At 37.2% G+C, this 19871-nt stretch overlaps 2 protein-coding genes across 8 annotated transcripts in view; one reads left to right on the forward strand and one right to left on the reverse strand.

Moving 5' to 3' along the window:
- The window catches only part of ralgps2 (Ral GEF with PH domain and SH3 binding motif 2), a 286105-nt gene that overhangs the window by 162787 nt on the left and 103447 nt on the right, over positions 1-19871 (forward strand). The window lies entirely within an intron of this gene.
- Positions 11935-19871, reverse strand: part of angptl1a (angiopoietin-like 1a) — a 41858-nt gene continuing 33921 nt past the window's right edge. For all 3 annotated transcript variants that reach the window (XM_034180399.1, XM_034180400.1, XM_034180401.1), the window contains exons 4-6: positions 14462-14655; positions 13636-13906; positions 11935-13485 (exon numbers count right to left, since the gene is read on the reverse strand). In XM_034180399.1, coding sequence (XP_034036290.1) covers positions 13298-13485; positions 13636-13906; positions 14462-14655 — 653 coding nt within the window. In that variant the 3' untranslated portion in view covers positions 11935-13297. The remainder of the gene's footprint in view (positions 13486-13635; positions 13907-14461; positions 14656-19871) is intronic.

Here is a 19871-nt window from a genome sequence, read left to right on the forward strand (position 1 = left end):
ATTTTTCATTTGTGCTGCCTTGCTGCAAATATGACTGAGCTGTTGAAGAATGTGTTGGAAGTAAATTCATGATGTATCATTACAAATAATTTCCTTTGAAAAGAACCAAGTAGTTGAACACTGAGGGGAAAAAAATCCTCCATAGAAAAAGATGCATCAGCACACGCCGATAATTTGTTTCTAATCACATCTCAGCTCTCTGAATTGATAGGGAATTGGAGGGGCACAGAGATTCCCTTCCTTCATTATGATGGTTATGATAAGTAAACGCCTAGACTGACTCACTGGGTATTGAGCCACCATCCAGCAAAAGCAAAGTAATGAATTCTGTGAAAAAAACAAAAATAGAAAACTTAAATTTGGCATTCACATCAGATGTAAGTGTATTCATTGGTGACGAAATGCCACTGAACTGGGGTTGTGAGGGCCCTTGTGTTGTGAAAGTGTAGTGACACGGACCCACAACAGGGGGCGCAAATGAACGGTCAATAGATGAGCCAAAAGGTAACAATTTAATGTTGTGAAACATGCACAACGAACATACAGACAATCTCAGAATATAATTACAGTCAAATTACAAAGGTGACGTGTGGGCAGGCTCGAGGATAGAAGACGTCTGTCCTGAGAAGAGCCAGAACCACACAATTTCCGCCCCCACAGAACCTGGTGAATACTGGAGCCGCCAAGTCCCGAATTCCCAGGTGATCACCGTCCCCGACTGTCGGATCTGGTACTGCTGGCGAAGAACAAAGACAGTCAAGTGTGGGTGTGTGTACACCCAGTAACAACAGCAGTGGGAATGCCACCTCCACCTCTCACTCAATATATTGCAGAGTACCGCAGTGATTCCTCAGGGGAAAAGAGTGCCGTCCTGCACTCACTCAGCTTCCACAGAAAAAGGAACCGGTACTCCTGCAAACACTCACAATATACAGATATATTGCAAAAGACACAAACGGCTGAGGATATTACCTCCAATGAAGTATGATATCTCGGCGATGAGGTGGAGATGACGTCTGGTCTTTATGTAGTGCGATGATGAAGAATGTGTGACAGCTGTCAGGAATTAATGAGTGACAGCTGTCACTCCCGGCTGTGTCTGTGGCGGCAGCGCCCTCTCGTGCCTGAAGCCCGCACTTCAGGCAGGGCGCCCTTTGGTGGTGGGGCAGCAGTACATCCTCTTCTGGCGGCCCACACAACACCTTGATGGTCAATTATTATTATTTAACAAGTCAGCGTGTCATCCGTTTGCAGGCTCAGTTGGTCTGCTTTTTTTTTGTTTTTTTTTTTGTTTTTTTGTTCCATGGGGAGGGGGGATTTTTGCCCCTTGTATGACTGCCAAACTGCATGAAATAAGTGTAATTGGGGAGCTAATCACAAAGGGCGAGGGTCTTCAATCTCTGTTTGTTTTTGTTTTGTCTAATTATCAGGCTTGTATCATAGCTACTCCTCTTTGATTCACATTTGGAACTGTGGACTCAGCAAACAAATGCAAAGACCTCGAGAGTCTGTTTGTCATTAAAGAAACGTGTAACGGCACATTTTCCCAGCCGTGCTCAGTCATGGAGGCCTGTAAGTAATGACAGGCCACAAGACAAATGTAAAGCTAATTCTCTGACTGTATGCGTTTGTGAATAAGAAGGAAAGACTTCTTCATCTGGGAAACATTTCAATGACGTGAGACGTTTCGTTGTTCATATGGGTGGAGTTTTTGTTCTTCTCTGCGATGGAGCGATGCAGGAACTCTGATCGGTTCCTTTAAATGTACAAGGTTGTTGATGATGTGTGATGTGTGACCACATGGCTGTCCTTAATGCTGAGCAAGCCAAGTTGGCACATAAGGGAGAGACTGCCATTCTTCTGTCCAGATATTTCCTTCCATCTTCAAGCTGCTAAAACTCTCTGAATGAATGAGCTGGAGAAAGAAACCCACAGTCTTTGTTCCACAGCATCGCTCCCAATAAATTGCTGGGTGTGTGCGATTTGGCTGAAGCGGATTGAGGTTTTCATCTGTTTGTTCATGTTTATCTGCAATCACTAAACAAAGAAACTTTATTACAAGTCCGGTTTGAAATGCCAGCCCACAGTAGAGGGCTAAAATGACTGTGCATGTTTTTCCTATGTGCTAAATACACCACAGCAGGATCGAGTTCCACAAAGTGTGTTTTAATTGTGGCACTTTTTTGACTCCATTCTCTGTGTCTGCTCCATTTATATCTTTGTGCTTATCTTTGGTGATAACAACAGTGACGAAAGGGCCCTGTGGCTTCTTGCAGTACTCAGGATTTCCTGTGTGTGCCTCATGAACTGTGACCTCTTATTATGCTTTTTAGACACGGCTCTCATCTCTCCCTGCCAGTCTATCTGCATCTGCCGATAGGTTTTCCTGTTCACAAGCTAGTACCGCTGGGGCAAAGACCTCTCAGAAACTAGAGGTTATACATAGTGCACATTTTTAAAAATGTTTTTCTACTTAAATTTAACTCTGCTTGCTCTGGGCATATAGCAAAAGGACCACAATGAACCGTTGGTGTGAGTCGAGGAAAAAGTGCTAATTTATGTACAATGCCGTATTTAAGGAACACTTTTAGACTCCAGTTGTTTAAAACAAGCAGTGTACATGCTAGTGCACATATACTCGTACAGTGCATCCAGAAAGTATTCAGTGCTTCACTTTTTCTACATTTTGTTGTGCTACTGCCTTATTCTAAAATGGATGAAATTCATTCTATTCCTCAAAATTCTACACACAATACCCCATAATGACAATGTGAATAACATATTTTTTTCTAATTTATAACCCCCCCCAAACTAAGAAATTGCATGTACATAAGCGTTAACAGCCTTTGTGATGCAGCTCAAAATTGAGCTCAGGTGCATCCTGTTTCTACAGCTTAATTGGAGTCTAACTGGGGTAAATTCAGTTGATTGGACATAATTGAAAAGGCACACACCTCTCTACATCTAGGGTCCCACAGTTGACAGTACATGATTGCATTTATATGCTCCCCACCAGACCAATCATTTCAAATTCATTTTGGATTTATATTTGAATTCTTTGCCAGTCATCAAATATCAAAGGTTTATAGCTGTCACCATCAATTTATAATATGCTTTGCAATAATGTTAAACAGCAACTCAAAATGAAGACTAAAAATTTGGATGATTACGAATCAGTTGTTAAAATAAACTTTTACCTTAACTAGAATAATTTCCTTTTAGATGGCAACAAACCATGCACATTCAACAAATTGGCTAACAGAATAATTTCAGCATTGTGTACAGCGCCTGGCTTGTGCATTTTTATTTTTCTGGTTCTCACTAGAAAGTATATGTTGGGCCTCATGTATGTCTGACCTGCACATATTTTCACCATATGTTCATCCTTTATAAATCACAGTTTCTGAATGGGAAAATGTATACGTATGCTCTTTTTGCATACATATAGTTTATACATCTGGAACTTCGATTTCCACAAAACCTTCTGCTGCAGTATGTTACTGCTGTTGAAATTGACCAACACTGGAATATTCCGTGTGATGGAAACAACGCTGTGTTGTGTCTAATGACAGACAAAAAACATGCTCTGAAACAAGTGTTTTTTTTTTTATTTTTGATTGGATAGTTCAGAATGCTTGAATTGGGAAGGGGGGCGGGGGGGGGGGGGGGGGCTGGAAACCACATTGTTTTGAACAGCTTTAGTTGCATTGACTCTTCCACCCACACCTTCATTCCAAATTTTGGACCACACTCTTGCATTTAAAGAAATTGAGACAGTTTAGACCACAATGTTGGCATTTTGGAAAGTGGAAATAATGATTGTTGTAAGTTGACATCCAAATGTGTTTTGGCTGCTTCCATGTTTGCTTGGGGTATCAAATAGACTACAGCATTCCATATCATCTAGTAGTACCTATGATGTAAGAAACAAGTATAATTTAAATGTTAGACCAGTAGTTGCCAAAGAGTGGGTTACAGCCCCCACAGTGAGCTAAGATGGAACTGCAAGTAAGCAGTGAGAGCTCCAAAAAAGCTATAAAAATGTCTTTGATTTTCAATTTTAATAAAGTTTAAAATGACCAAAAAATTTTACATATTTAACTATATTTTGCCATATTTTTAAGTAATGATAATTCAAATGAAATGATATATATTAATTAAAATGTAATAAAATGAGATTTAACTTATGTATTCTTCATTTTTCTGATCTGGGTTAAAAACCGCTGTGGATTTTGCAAGTTGTCCCACCTACTAAGAATGGAGAGATCTGCAATTTTTTTTTTATCATAGGTACACTTCAACTGTGAGACACAGAATCTAAAAAAAAAAAATCAGAAAATCACAATGTATAATTTAAATTTTTTTAAATAATTAATTTGCATTTTATTGCAGGAAATATTTTATCACCTCCCAACCAGCAAGAATTCTGGCTCTCACAGACCTGTGAGTTTTTCTTTAAGAAGCCCTCCTATTCTGTACCTGTATTAATTGCACCTGTTTGAATTCAGTACCTGTATAAAAGACACCTGTCCACACACTCAGTCAATCACAATCCAACCTATCCACCATGGCCAAGACCAAAGAGCTGTCTAAGGACACGAGGGACAAAATTGTAGACCTGCACACTGCTGGGATGGGCTACAGGACATCAGGCAAGCAGCTTGGCGAGAAGGCAGTAACTGTCTGTGTTATTATTAGAAAATGGAAGAAACACAAGATGACTGTCAATCTTCCTTGGTCTGAGGCTTCATGCAAGATCTTGCCTCGTCGGGAAAGGATGATTCTGACAAAGCCCACAACTACACGGGAGGACCTGGTCAATAACCTGAAGAGAGCTGGGACCACAGTCGCAAACATTACATTAGTAACACACTACGCTGTCATGGTTTAAAATCCTGCATGGCAGCAAGGTCCCCCTGTTCAAGCCAGCACATGTCCAGGCCCGTTTGAAGTTCACCAGTGATCATCTGTAGGATCCAGAGACAGCATGGGAGAAGGTCATGTGGTCAGATAAGAACAAAATAGAGCTTTTTAGCATCAACTCCACTCGCTGTGTTTGGAGGCTGAGAACAACGCCAAGAACACCTTCTGTTAAGACTCACCGTCTGTGCTTGGGAAAGTCTAGTTTTTGGTGAATTTTGTGGACAGTGGTACAGCTGGTGGAAGTACCGGCACATCCGCTCAGTGGCGAGTATACTTTGGCTCAAGATGACCAAAGTTTACCGAGCCGGGCCTGGAATTTGCGGCTTGTCATTGACAACCACACAATCAGTTGCTCTGTCTCACTCACACACCAGTAAGCATGTTTATCATGCTACTCATGGGCAGTACACTGTGTTCAACATGGAAACAAGATTTTTTTTAAAATGTGATATTTTTAGTTCCAGACTTGGTATGCAGCAGTTATTTATGGCGCAACTTTGAAAAAAATCATCGGTCTTGTTGAACACTTTTAATCACTAGACTAGATTTTTAGCTAGAGATCTGTCAAGTAGGGGAGAATCTCAACTAGACATAGGTCTAAAGTTGCTGGTCTTTTGTGGTAGTTGTGGATGAGACTCTTTATTTTCTTTATTTCTTATTTTTCTAGTTCCTGTAAATTCCTGGGCTCTGTTGCATGAACAGCACGTTTGAGATCTCCCAAAGTGGCTCAGTGATAATGAGGCCAGAAGACAGCTGGCCACTCCACATCCTTCACTTTATTCTGCTGTAGCCAGTGACAGGTTGACTTGGCCTTGTGTTTTGGATCGTTGTCATGTTGGGATGCCCAAGTATGTCCCATTCGCAGCTTCCGAGCTGATGAGTGCACCTTTTCCTCCAGTATTTTCTGATAACATGGTTCATTCATCCTGCCATCAATTTTGACCAAGTTTCCTGTGCCTTTGTCGCTCACACATCCCAAAAACATCAGTGATCCACCGCTGTGCTTCACAGTAGGTGTGGTGTACCTTTTATCATAGGCCTTGTTGACTCTTATTTAAATGTAATGTTTATGGTTTCAGCCAAAAAGTTACATTTTGGTCTCATCACTCTAAATGGCTTTGTTCTCTGTGCTGTTTGGCGTATTGTAAGCAGGATACTTTGTGGCATTTGTGTAGTAATGGCTTTCTTCTCATGACTCGACCATGCAGCCCATTTTTCTTCAAGTGCCCCCTTATTATGCATCTTGAAACGGCCACACCACTTTTTTCAGAGAGTCTTGTATTACAGCTGTAGTCATTTGTGGGGTTTTCTTTGTTTCCCAAGCTATTTTCCTGGCAGTTGTTACTGAAATTTTTGTTGGTCTACCAGACTGTGGCTTGGTTCCAACAGAATCCCTCATTTCCACTTCTTAATTAGAGTTTGAACACTGCTGATTGGCATTCTCAGTCCCTTGGATATCTTTTATATCCCTTTCCTGTTTTATACAGTTCAGTTACCTTTTCTTTGTCAAGTCCTTTGCTTTCCCTATGACTCAAACCAGAAATGTCAGTGTAGCACTGGATGAAAGATGCAAGGGTCTGTCATGAGCCCATAAATTCACTGACCTTTTATACATATACACTGATTACAAGCAAACGGATCACATTTGAGGATGGTTACCTTTTGTAGCCATTCAGACCTATTTGTGTCAGTTTGTGTGCATGTTATCAGGCCCAAATCACCAGGGTATGTAAACTTTTGATGATGGTCAGTTGGTTAGTTTCGTGGAGGCGATCAGCCGCTTGCCTCCACAAGCTGCACTTTGCACCAGATGTTGAGTCACTGCATGCCTCATTCATTAATGGGTCATTTACCACAGGCAATGGCGATTCTGTCTGAACACGAGGAAATTATCCCATGATCCACAAATAAAAAATAAAATAATGTTAAAATTACTCTCTTTTGCCTGTGTGTGTGTGTGTGTGTGTGTGTGTGTGTGTGTGTGTGTGTGTGTGTGTGTGTGTGTGTGTGTGTGTGTGTGTGTGTGTGTGTGTGTACGTACACACACACGTGTGTTCCACTTTTTTTGGGGGGGGGGGGGGTGGATTGCAGTTTGTATTTCTGTATGTTACCTGTACATATTTAATTAAAAGTTTAAAAATGGTGTGGAGAGTGAAAGGCTGTTTAGCTCAGTGTGACGCATTGTAGATGAAAACAGAAACAGGCTCACAGCTGATGACGCAGAGAAGTTTCTTTTCATCCAAAAAAATCTGCCCACACATTTTCAGAAAAGGCTTTTAGTCCTCACAGACATACATAAAGTTATTGATTAACGTTTCAGTTCTGTTCCTGGTGTATATTTTGTAGTCCTAAAGTCCACAGGTTACATTTATGTGAGATGTCTCAGTGTCATGTTTGTTCAGAAACACACAGTTAATGTTAAAGGACCATTTGTTGTAGTCACAAAGTGAAGTTACATGATTTAAGTGAAATGTTTGTAAATAAAAACAAAGTTAAATGATATTGGTAGCAGTTACAGTCAAAACGTAAGGAACAACTGATGAAGAAAACGTGTTTTCAAAGCCATCATAAACTGTCATGGTATCTTTAAGTGTTCGTATCGGTACTCTGTATCGATGAGTACTCAAATGTATGTACTCGTACTCAGTCTGGAAAAAAGTGGTATCGGTGTATCCCTAAAAAAAATTAGAATAAACAGTTATTTGACAGTATAAAGGGCTTCACACAACCACTAACCATGAGTGGAAAAAAAAAAGTTTGTGTTATCATCCATCCTCTGAAAATGGCCAAAAAATAAAACATTCCACCAGGGTATGCTAACTTTTGAGCACAAGTGTGTGTGTGTGTGTGTGTGTGTGTGTGTGTGTGTGTGTGTGTGTGTGTGTGTGTGTGTGTGTGTGTGTGTGCGCGCGCACATATACATTCTCATTGGAGTTCTGCATCAGTCACAGAAAAACCGGTACATTGCTGTGTACTGTGGATAGACTATGCAAGTGTGTGTATTCTGTGCTTTGCATTCCTTATGCAATATGCTTCTGACTTATGTTGACATTGTACTGCGTAATGTTCGTAAGTCACAAGCTCATCATGTCATTGTCACGAGTGTCCAACTTTATTGTTACAAGATGGCATCTGTTTATTCAGACTTGTAGTTCCTTCAAGGTGACAGTTTAGAGGGCACCCATAATTTCACAATGTGCAAATGATTGTATTGACCAGTGACCAAGACATAGATAAAGGCTTGCAGTGTGTATTAAGACAATTAACAGATTTTTCTTTTCTTTTTCATACCTAACACACACATTTGTTTGTGAAAATATTACATGGATTATTGACTGAGACAGTCTTATGTTTTCAAAAATATTTAACTCATCTGGGAAGAACCTAGTAGTGCATGTAACAGATTTTGCTAACTCCTTTTAAGTAGGCACACATCCAAACTTGAGTTTGAAGTTTGTACCTTTATGATCTCTAAATGGAATTAAAATGAATTTGTTTTGTTCAAGGTTTGAATAGAGTATGGCCACGAATATACTTACTTTAAATACACTGATAAATAATGAAGCATTGTGGAATGATGACACCTGGAACACATTGCCTGAGTAGAATCAAACTCTTAATTTAACTTAAACAATTAGTCAACTATATTTACATACAAAAGCCATACACACTGAAAAAGTGAATGTAGCAAATCTTTTTTTTCGTACCCTTGTGACAATTGTATGGTTCCACATCAGAATAAACATGGGATCGTGTGGAAAATTTAAATTAAAAAGAAAAAACAAACTTGCAGTAATTCTTTCATCTACTTTTGACTTTCCTTTTCATTGCAGACAGTATAAACCAAAGATATTTCATGTTTTGTCTGAGCAACTTAATTTCAAAGTTAAAGTTGGGATGGGGCCATTTTGGTCTCGTAATGAGGTGTGTGTGTGTGTATATATATATATATATCGTTATATGTTCTACGCATGAGTGATAGAGATTAATATTAGCCATGTCATTGTCATTGGTGCCATGTCACACGTTGGAGATGTATCTCGAATGTGTATACGTGTTAGAGATATATATCTCAAATATATAAATCTGACCTTGTGTGCATGTGTGTTCACTATGCACAGCCACACTAATTAAGCAATGAACACCAAATTTGCTATGGTGACTGGTGGCAACAAGGGGGAGGTCACTGGGGCCCTTAGGTTGAAATCGTATGTATGCGAACACACACACACGGTCATCCTTATATATTAGATCACAACTCGCTCACTGGAACCCTTATTTTCGCAGTTTACGTTGTACTCAGGTCAGGTAGCAAGCATCACTCTTTACTTACTATGTAATATCAGCTGGCTAGGGTGCACTTTAATTACAATCTGAATGGGTCAGCATGTGCCAGTTAAGGTGCACATTTTTTCCATCAAAATGTACCTGCTGTGTATGGCATGCCAGAGTATTGCAGTGATATGACTTGCTATCACTTTTTATCATCATTCACTTGAGTCTTATGAATGTCACAACTTACTTTATGAAAATTAGTAACATACACACAATGCAGTGCAACTTACTATACCTTAACTAAAGTGACATGAAATGTACAAATAATGAATGTTTGAGTTCAGTGGTATGAATATTTTATGAGGTGAAAGATGGAATGTTCCATGCAACACTGCTTTGCCTTGTTGAATGTTCCATCTTTGACCTCATGAAATATTGATTCCATTGAAATAATGGAAAACATTCATTATTTGTTTTATATAACTGTGAAAATAGATCCTTGTCATTTGATATTTTATTCATTTCTAAGCAACAGAAAAGGGACTTAACTGGTGCTCAATAGTCCAACATGAACTTTAAATAGGAGTCCAAAATAGTTCTCAGTAGTCCGTGATCCCGTCCACTGACTTCGTGTATAGACTGCCATCTGCTTTTCTCACTCCAGCGAAAAATCGCATCAGAAATTTATCCAGCTTTTCATCCTAACAGCTCTTCATGCCTCCAGACGGCTTACGACATGGTGGATTTTTTTTTTTCATGTTAGAAGAATGAGCAGCGTTGATTAGCTCCTTCAAATCGTCATCTGCCAGGAAAACAAACTTTGCCACGTTTAGCTAAACACCACCGCCAGTAGCGTGAGCACGCCCGATGGTCGGGGCATGCAATAGCACATTTCATATAGCACCAAAATTGCATACTAAAAAAGAACTATTGCGCGGCCAATGAAACACAACAAATGGTATGAATAATCCATGTCACGTGACATACAAGCCACCAATCAAATGACAAGGATCCACTCAGCCGTTATATAAACAATGACATGGCTAAAATTTGTCTCTATTACCCGTGCATAGAACAGGTAACTCAGAGTATAAAATAAATGCTAGAGGTGCACTGATCAGGATTTTTTAGGCCGATCACCGATCACTGAAATTTTGATCGGCCGATACCGATCAAGTACATATTTGGATCATGCCCAAAATAAGAATATAGGTCTAATGTATAGGACTATTTTTGCATTAAAACTTAATGATGAAAACAAAAACATGCATTCAAATAAAGACACTAGAATAAACTGCCAACTTTTGTTTTATTACACTGACTTTGTTCTACCAGCAAACGTTTCTTTTCCATGTTTCATGTTGCTCAGGTTACAGCCTACAGAACGTTGAGAATGTAAAATACAGCCGTCATTCTATGGGGTTAAAATTGTCTCATTAATATTTGTAAATGCACACAGGAAGATCTACAAATAATCATTAATTTGCAAATGTGTTCAGATATCCACAAATGCAAATTTCATATTTGTAACCTGTAAATTGGTCTTTGCAAATAATGTATTTGCAAATATAAAACTTAATTTGTAAAAAAAAAAAAAAACTTAGTAACTTTAATCCGCACAAACATGAGTCACGATTTACATATTCAGGGATGAAAGTGGTGAAAAACAAAAAAAGCTGAAACCCAAAATTACCCCCCAACACCACCTACACGAAAATGTTTCAATTCTAGAAGCTCTGAAATGCAATCTGGGACTATTCCAGACAATAAACTGGAGTGAGTGCAGCATCCATTTAGGTGAGAAAAAACAAAACAACTTTCCTTATTAAAATGAAATCCAGTAGTATTCTGCTCTTACCAGGATGCAGCAGTTTTCTAGTTTGGCAGATAGTTCTGGAGAAAATCACTGAAGAAATTAACAAACTGAAAATATGGTTTGACCAAAACGAACTGTCATTAAATTTAAATAAGACAGGGATGAAATGGAGGTATAATAGACACTAGGTGTTAACAGGAAACACTTATTTATTTCTGTGTGTATGTATTTATTTATTTATGTATGTTCGTTGTTAGTTGCTATTATATATTTTCTGTTGTGTTTCTATTCAGGTTCTTTTTGTCTCTTTCTCTAAAATTGTATATAATAAGCATTAGATTATTAATATATAAACAAAAATAAATTTAAGAAATATTACAATTTGAAAACAAATGCACCCGAACGTGATGACAGCTGGAACTGCTTAATGCTAACTTTTAACATTGAAAATGCCATAGACATGCTAACGCGTTAGCATCGCTCCCATTTTTAAGTTATAAAAGACATCAGCTGTTTCAGAAGACCATAACAGGTCGGTTTAACATAGAAAAGGTAAATAATACTCACAGACGTATGCTCTTTAGGGTTTTAGCGGGGGAAAATTAAGCGAAAGAAAAAAGTATAAACGAAGCAACAGATCGAAGCATTGCTCCAATCTGCGAACAACTGCTTCGATTGGTTCAAGGTTCAGAGCAAAGCCGCGCTAGAGAAAAGTTGATCACGGACCCGCTGCAGGGTCCGTGATCAATGTAGAGAAATTATCATTTTCCTGACAAACACCCCCCAAAACAACTGCACTGTTGTGATCGGTCCTTTTGATCGGTGCATTTTGCCGATAACCGATCAAGGCGTGATCGGCCGATAATGATCGGTGCACCTCTAATAAATGCCACTTAAAATTTTAGTGTACAATAAAGAAGCCTTGTTATCCTTGTCCAGAAGTAGCATTCACAGCTCTGGAAATGTATATTGTGGTCAGATGAATCAGTTTTGAAGGTTTTTTTTTTAAGATATGGATGCTTTGTGCACCGGAATGAAGACCAAAAGGACCATCCACATTGTTCTGAACAATAAGTTCCAAAGCCAGGGTCTGCCATCGTATGGGGTTGTGGCGATGCAGCATTAATGCAGAAAGTTTAACGTACGGGCAACACATGCTACTTGGGCATCCATGCATTTTTCAGCAACACAATGCAAAACAGTATCTGCACACATTACTTAGCCAATTTCTACAGGTGTTTAGAGTATGGATACTGGGCTGGTCTTCAGCAGTACTAACGTGTCCACAATAGAGAACGCGTTGAGAATTTTGAAATGAAAAATACAATCATGACCCCGTACTGTTGCACCCATTAACGTGCATCTGAAGAATGGGACAAAATAACACCTGAAATGCTTCATCACTTGGTATCCTCAATATAAACATCCTAAGTGGCAACATTACAAAATGTTCAATGCTTTGGTATCCCAGTTTTTTTTGGAATGTGTTGCAGGCCTTCAATGCAGCAATGGATGTATGTTAAACTTAATGTTGACCAGACAAAACATGAAATATCTTGGGTTCATACAGTCTGCAGTGAAATAAAAGTCAAACTAAATGTAAAAATCACTATTTGGTTTTTCTTTTTTGTCTGTGTTTTTCCATGCAGTCCCAATGTTTTCTAATTTGGAGATGTATGAAGCTCCAAATGTGCAGCAAAAATGTGCACCAAATAATAGCAGTAGAAGACAGTAAATGTACCAAGGCCTGCCTTTTAAAGAGTCATTCTGACAATATATACATTTTCCTATTTTTCATGCTAATAACATTAAAAATTGAACTAACTCAAATAAGCCATGGTATGGCCTTCACTGCTTTCAGGGAGTCAACATTAGCTGCTCAGAAGAAAACTTGTTGTTAGAAATTACCCATTTCCCTTTGCTACTTATTGACTTTCAACTGTCAGCAAAATAGGGCACTCAAGAATAACACTTAATGGTCCCAGGGAAGGTTCATGGACCATTACTGTCCAAACTCATGGGTGGAGGAAAGCAGTTGTTGATGGAAAGCAGTGGCATCATTCTTTGGTCTCAGCATTCGAGTTGCAGCAAACCAGTCCAGTTGGTGTCTCTGCAATAAACATGTCTCTTGTCTGTGTCAAATAGGTATTCACAGGACACAGCTGAACAATGGCAGAAGTGCTTGATTCTGCTATTACAGTCCTATTCTTTATGGAACAGTCAAAATAAAGGACCAAATTCAAGGTCCAAAAGTCAGTTGAAGAGAGTCATGCTCCAAGGTTTTTAGTCAATTGGTCGGATCATCAGGCGAACGGATTTAAGGGAATAGAAACCACCTCCATATTCTGCCCAGAAGATTCCATCCTGGAATTTACTACGGTATACTCCTCCGCTGTACCATACACCATTCAGATTGGTCTGGCCACAAGCATTGTACCACCACCCACCTTTATGGAAGTGGGCACAGTTTCCTGGTAGAAAGAGAAACAGAACATCAAAAAGCAAAGTCAGTCTAATGGACAGAGAAATTGCAATGTGCCCTTACTGTAGATTGAATGCAAGAAACCAGAAATTGATTAAAACAAAAACAAAACCATATCCATGCTAACATATAATCCTACCAGAAAAGGCATCCTTGTCACGATCTAGTGTGGTGAATTGTTTGCCATTATGGCTACTGAAGGAATCCCCAGCATTGCCCTGGTAGGTGCCCAGCCTCAAGCGGTAGCCCTCGCTTTCTGGTTCCAAGTGGAAGCTGCTGTACTCTGCGTACACCTTCTTGCCTGTCCAGTCTTCCAGCTCGATCATCAGTTTATAGTCACCCTGTTTGCCCAAGTTGTAGATGTTATCCAGCCCAAGCCAGTGCTCACCATCTATGTTTCCAAAGCCTCTCTGTAGGACAAAGATGCCAGATGAGGCAATCATATTTGCTTTCAGTATTGCTCAATTTATATGTCAAAAATCCAACAGTGTGTGGAGGGGTACAAAACCCACACAAAATGCCCAATATGTAGTTCATTAATGTAGACTGAGATATTTAGCTTCGGTATTTAATTCATCCTAATCATGTTTGGCACAGTCTAAACCCTGGCAGTAGTCTGCAGATATTACTCTGGGATAAGGCAGTGGCAGAAGCACACGGTATTGCTGATATTAAGTGGAGAGTGTAGCTGCATTCTCTTCTAATCCACAAAGGAGTATGCATTGAATAAATCTTTATTTACGATCCTGTATGTTTGTTCTTTGATGGAGCAAGGCTTTAAGCTGCCGAGACACTCACAAAATAGAAGAGATGGAAAAGTTGAGATTGAAGCTCTTATGCTAAAATGTGTTAAAGTATTTAGGTATATTATTCAGAAGAATCAGACTTCTACTTGTTTATAATGTGTCTTATAGAACTGCCTTTGCCCTATCAAACTTTTTAAATTGTGAGTTGCCTTTACGTACTTTGTAGTTTTCCCAGTTTCTAAAGAAGTTAACAGAACCATCTTTCCTCCGTTGCAACACAGTCCATCCACCATTGTCTAGACCATGTTCACACCAGGCTTGGATCAACTGGTCACTGCTGTCTGTCTTAAGCAAGTACATTCCACTGGTACTGTGGCCTGCCTGTCGAACCTGGTAGCAATCCTTGAAGGGACCTAAGAGAGTGAAAAGGTTGCTGTAAGTAAAGGGTAAGAGGTGGTAGGCCTTTATATGGACGAACTCCCCAGTACATTGCAGAGTGGTATATAAATTAGTCTTTCTTAATTAATAACTTACGTGCACCAAACAAAAAAGCGCCTTTCACTGTAACTTTAAGCATATGATCGTCAATGCACACAATGCTTGATTGCATTGTTTGCTGTAGTTGCCACAGTACTACACGCACACATAGACACATGCTACACTACACCTATAAGTAATAACATGTAAAAATCTTCAGAAACAGCCTTGTCACTGCCCAAACGTTATAGTCTTTCACCCGAGTAATGTATTCATGTCTGTGATGCCAACACATTGCATCACGAAAGTACACTAAACTACACCACTACACTGTGGCTTAAAATTGCACTAGTCGACGGGAATAGACTGCGGCAACCATGATAGACCTTGTATAAGACTCTGCCTTGGCCTCGGACGCTGTGGCCTTGGCCTCAAGTTGTGACTGTCTTGGTCTTGGCCTCAGAGACCCAGGACTCGGACTCTGCCTTGGCCTTGAGAGGTGGATTCGACTACAACACTGATAATAAATTGTTGCAGAATACTAATATTAAAAATCATTTTCCTTTTGCCTTCTTTGTCAAGTAATTTTACAGTCATTATTGACTAGATACATAGAACAATTCCAGACCAAGTAACAGTTTCATTAACTGCTGTAGATTTTTCTTTCTCACTGTGTAATTTGCCTTGTTTATTTGTTGGAATATTTATTATTACAATGAAAATTGACCATATTTCCAAATATTGACCAAATTTATATCTCAAAGAATGTGTGTAAAAGTGCACCAAATATTGCCATTTGAAGATGGAAATAAAATAAAAATTGTGGGTTTGGGCATTGCCCCCTCCCAGATCCTCTCACCATGATCGCTTGCTTCCTTGCTCTGAAGGATTCATTTTTAAAAAAATTCCCAGTGTCGTCCCTGTGCAGAAAACTACTGCACAGGGACGACACTGGGAATTTATTATTGCAGTCGCATAAAAATGTTTAACATAGTGTAATAATGCTGTAGGTTTTACATTGCATTGTATCAACATTTCCGTCTTTAGTTCTTTGTTCTTTATTGTCTATATTTGCGAGTTTAAACCCTTTGAACATTAAAGCATTGAATCGAACAAGCTTCTCTTTCTGTTGCACATGCAAAAGTCATCATCATCATTCTTGCTGCTGAAGATGGCAGATGGGGGGAGAAGGAGAGCAGGGAGAAAAGCTCTGTCTAGACCTCATGGTTTGAGGGGATGTATCATGTTGGCCGGTTTGATGGAAAACCTCTCCTTTAAATTGGCCAAACATGCAGGAATCCGAAATTAACATAACACACGCCTGGATAGAGTTAGGAGTCTCGAGACACATTTACCCACTTAGGTGTGTTTTTTTTTTTTTTGTTTTTTTTTTTTAAAGATCAGTTTACTTCATTTTATGGTTTTGTGTTTATAAAGTAGTTGATGCTCACGATTTACTGACCCCATATTTTAAAGCGAGCGAAAATAATAAATTAAACATACGCCGCTGGCACTTACTTTAAAGGTTTGTGTCCAACCCCCCGTGATTAAGTGGTAGTAGCTGAAGCACAGCATAATTCCACTATGTGACTATGCACAGGCATTATGTGGAGGTCTCCAGGGCATTAAGGCCTAAAGATGGCTCTCCTAGCTGCATGTGGGTCCACAAAGAAACTTTATGCGATGCCTCACTGCACATCTGAAACTCTTAACCACAACCTTAGTTTTCCAGTAATTACATCTTCATCTTATCTGCCAACAGCATTCCTCTCTGCCTTTTTCCACTTTCTGTTTTAATGGAAGTGATAGACACTCAGATACAAAATAGAAATTGAATGAAAATAGTACATAACTAGAGCACTACGCTCATAGAGCACAAAGCTCAGCCAACACTAGTTCTCAGATCCACAAATATTTACCTAGGAAAATTTTTTTTTTAAGGTCAAAGTCCTGTTAGAAGTGGCTTTTCATAAGCTAAATTAGATGTGGGCAAATGTCAGGGATATGTATTTCGTTCATGCACTTGAATCAAAGTTTTATTTATTTGTGGTGTTGTCAGGTTTTTTGTTTGGCTTTTTTGCTGAATTTTTCACAGAATTTTCACAGATCATTGGTTATCTCTGCTATGCCAAATTTGTCATTGCTTTTTGTCCTTTGGTTTCTGATTGATAACTGGACATCAGACAAACCAGCGTAAAATTGGAACCTCCATCCAATTTGATGGTGTAGGTAAATCCATAACAGAATAAGGAGTTATTGAGGTACTTTTGATTGAGATAGTAATGCAAAATGTACATCAAATGGGTTTTTCAATATTAAATTCAAATGTCCTCAAAATCCACAATCCACATTAGATCCAGATCAAACTTTGTCAGGCGAGAGTGAGTGACAGTCTGCATCTCACTTTCAAATATGAGAGTAATTGGGGCATGTTTTAGATATAATGTAAAATATACATATAATATAAACAATATAAATTGAGTTTTCAATCAAACTTTCTCAGTCCATAAAGGATACCATCCTACATAACACTCTCAAATATGAAAGAAATTGGATTTTTTTACAGTTATGAATTTTTGAAAATTTGTTCAATGTTAAAGGATAGGGTTTTTTCCAATTTTCCTGACTTTAACCTTTGACCCATGACCTTGAAAATTTAATCTGTTTTTGCCTATCAGGATATGAATCCTCTATAAAAATGTAATAAGGATATATGAGAAATTGTGGTTTACAGGCTGTTCACAATTAATCAAACAAACAAGGGCGAAAACATAACCTCCACCCAACTTTCTTGGTTTAGGTAATAAAATTGGAGATATTGAGGCATTTATTGTTTTTAAAGGGCTGAACAAGACCAAAGTGTATATGCAGGGTGTAATTGTAATAGTTGAACCTACATGAAGATTGACGTTAATGTGGTTTTGAGTTGTAACTGTAGAGTTCTTTGGAAGTCCTTTGGAAGTTGGTGCATCAGTAAATTAGTTGAGTTTGTAAAGTGGCAAGCATAGTCAGTGCTAAATATATATGGTACACTTTGAATAAAATTTACACCCGGCATTGATATATGGGTAGCATTATTATCACAATGATTCCAATCTTGGCATACTGGTTTTGTAATGGTACCATTTTATTAATTGCTTTATATATGTATATATGTATATATATATATGTATATATGTATATATATATGTATATATATATATGTATATATGTATATATATATGTATATATGTATATATATGTGTATATATGTATATATATGTGTATATATGTGTGTATATATGTATATATATGTATATATGTATATATATGTATATATGTATATATATGTGTATATATGTATATATATGTGTATATATGTATATATATGTATATATGTGTATGTGTGTGTATATGTATGTGTATATGTATGTGTATGTGTATATGTATGTGTATGTGTATATGTATGTATATGTGTGTATATGTATGTATATGTGTGTATATGTATGTATATGTGTGTATATGTATGTATATGTATGTATATGTGTGTATATGTATGTATATGTATATGTGTGTATATGTATGTATATGTATATATGTGTATATGTATGTGTATATGTGTATATGTATATATGTGTATATGTATGTATGTATATATATATGTGTATATGTATGTGTGTATATATATGTATGTGTATATATATGTGTATGTGTGTATATATATGTGTGTATATATATATGTGTATGTGTATATATGTGTATGTGTGTATATATATGTGTGTATATATATATGTGTATGTGTATATATATGTGTATGTGTGTATATATATGTATGTGTATATATATGTGTATGTGTGTATATATATGTGTGTATATATATATGTGTATGTGTATATATATGTGTATGTGTGTATATATGTGTGTATATATATATGTGTATGTGTGTATATATGTGTGTATATATGTGTATGTGTATATATATGTGTATGTGTGTATATATGTGTATGTGTATATATATGTGTATGTGTGTATATATGTGTATGTGTGTATATATGTGTATGTATATATATATGTATGTGTGTATATATGTGTATGTATATATATATGTGTATGTATGTATATATGTGTATGTGTGTATATATGTGTATGTGTGTATATATGTGTATGTGTGTATATATGTGTATGTGTGTATATATGTGTATGTATATATATATGTGTATGTATGTATATATATATGTGTATATGTATGTATATATATGTGTATATGTATGTATATATATATGTGTGTATATATATATGTATATATATATGTGTATATGTATGTATATATATATGTGTATATATATATGTGTGTATATATATGTATATATATATGTGTATATGTATGTATATATGTGTGTATATGTATGTGTATGTATATATATATGTGTATGTATGTGTATGTATATATATATGTGTATGTATGTATATATGTGTATGTATATATATATGTGTATGTGTGTATATGTATGTGTATGTATGTATATATGTGTATGTATATATATGTGTATGTGTGTATATGTATGTGTATGTATGTATATATGTGTATGTATGTATATGTGTATGTATATATATATGTGTATGTGTGTATATGTATGTGTGTGTATATGTATGTGTGTGTATGTATATATGTGTATGTATATATATATGTGTATGTATGTATATATGTGTATGTATATATATATGTGTATGTATGTGTATATGTATGTATGTATATATGTGTATGTATATATATATGTGTATGTATGTGTATATGTATGTGTATATGTATGTATATATGTGTATGTATATATGTATGTGTATATGTGTGTATATGTATATGTATATATGTATGTGTTTATGTATGTATATGTATATGTGTATATACGTGTGTATGTATATACGTGTGTATATGTATATACGTGTGTATATGTGTATACGTGTGTATATGTGTATACGTATCCGTATATACGTATACGTATATACGTATCCGTATATACGTATATACGTATATACGTATCCGTGTATACGTATATACGTATCCGTGTATACGTATATACGTATCCGTGTATACGTATATACGTATATACGTATCCGTGTATACGTATATACGTATCCGTGTATACGTATATACGTATCCGTGTATACGTATATA

The sequence above is a fragment of the Thalassophryne amazonica genome, chromosome 10 (genome assembly GCF_902500255.1).
Source record: "Thalassophryne amazonica chromosome 10, fThaAma1.1, whole genome shotgun sequence".
Taxonomy (NCBI): domain Eukaryota; kingdom Metazoa; phylum Chordata; class Actinopteri; order Batrachoidiformes; family Batrachoididae; genus Thalassophryne; species Thalassophryne amazonica.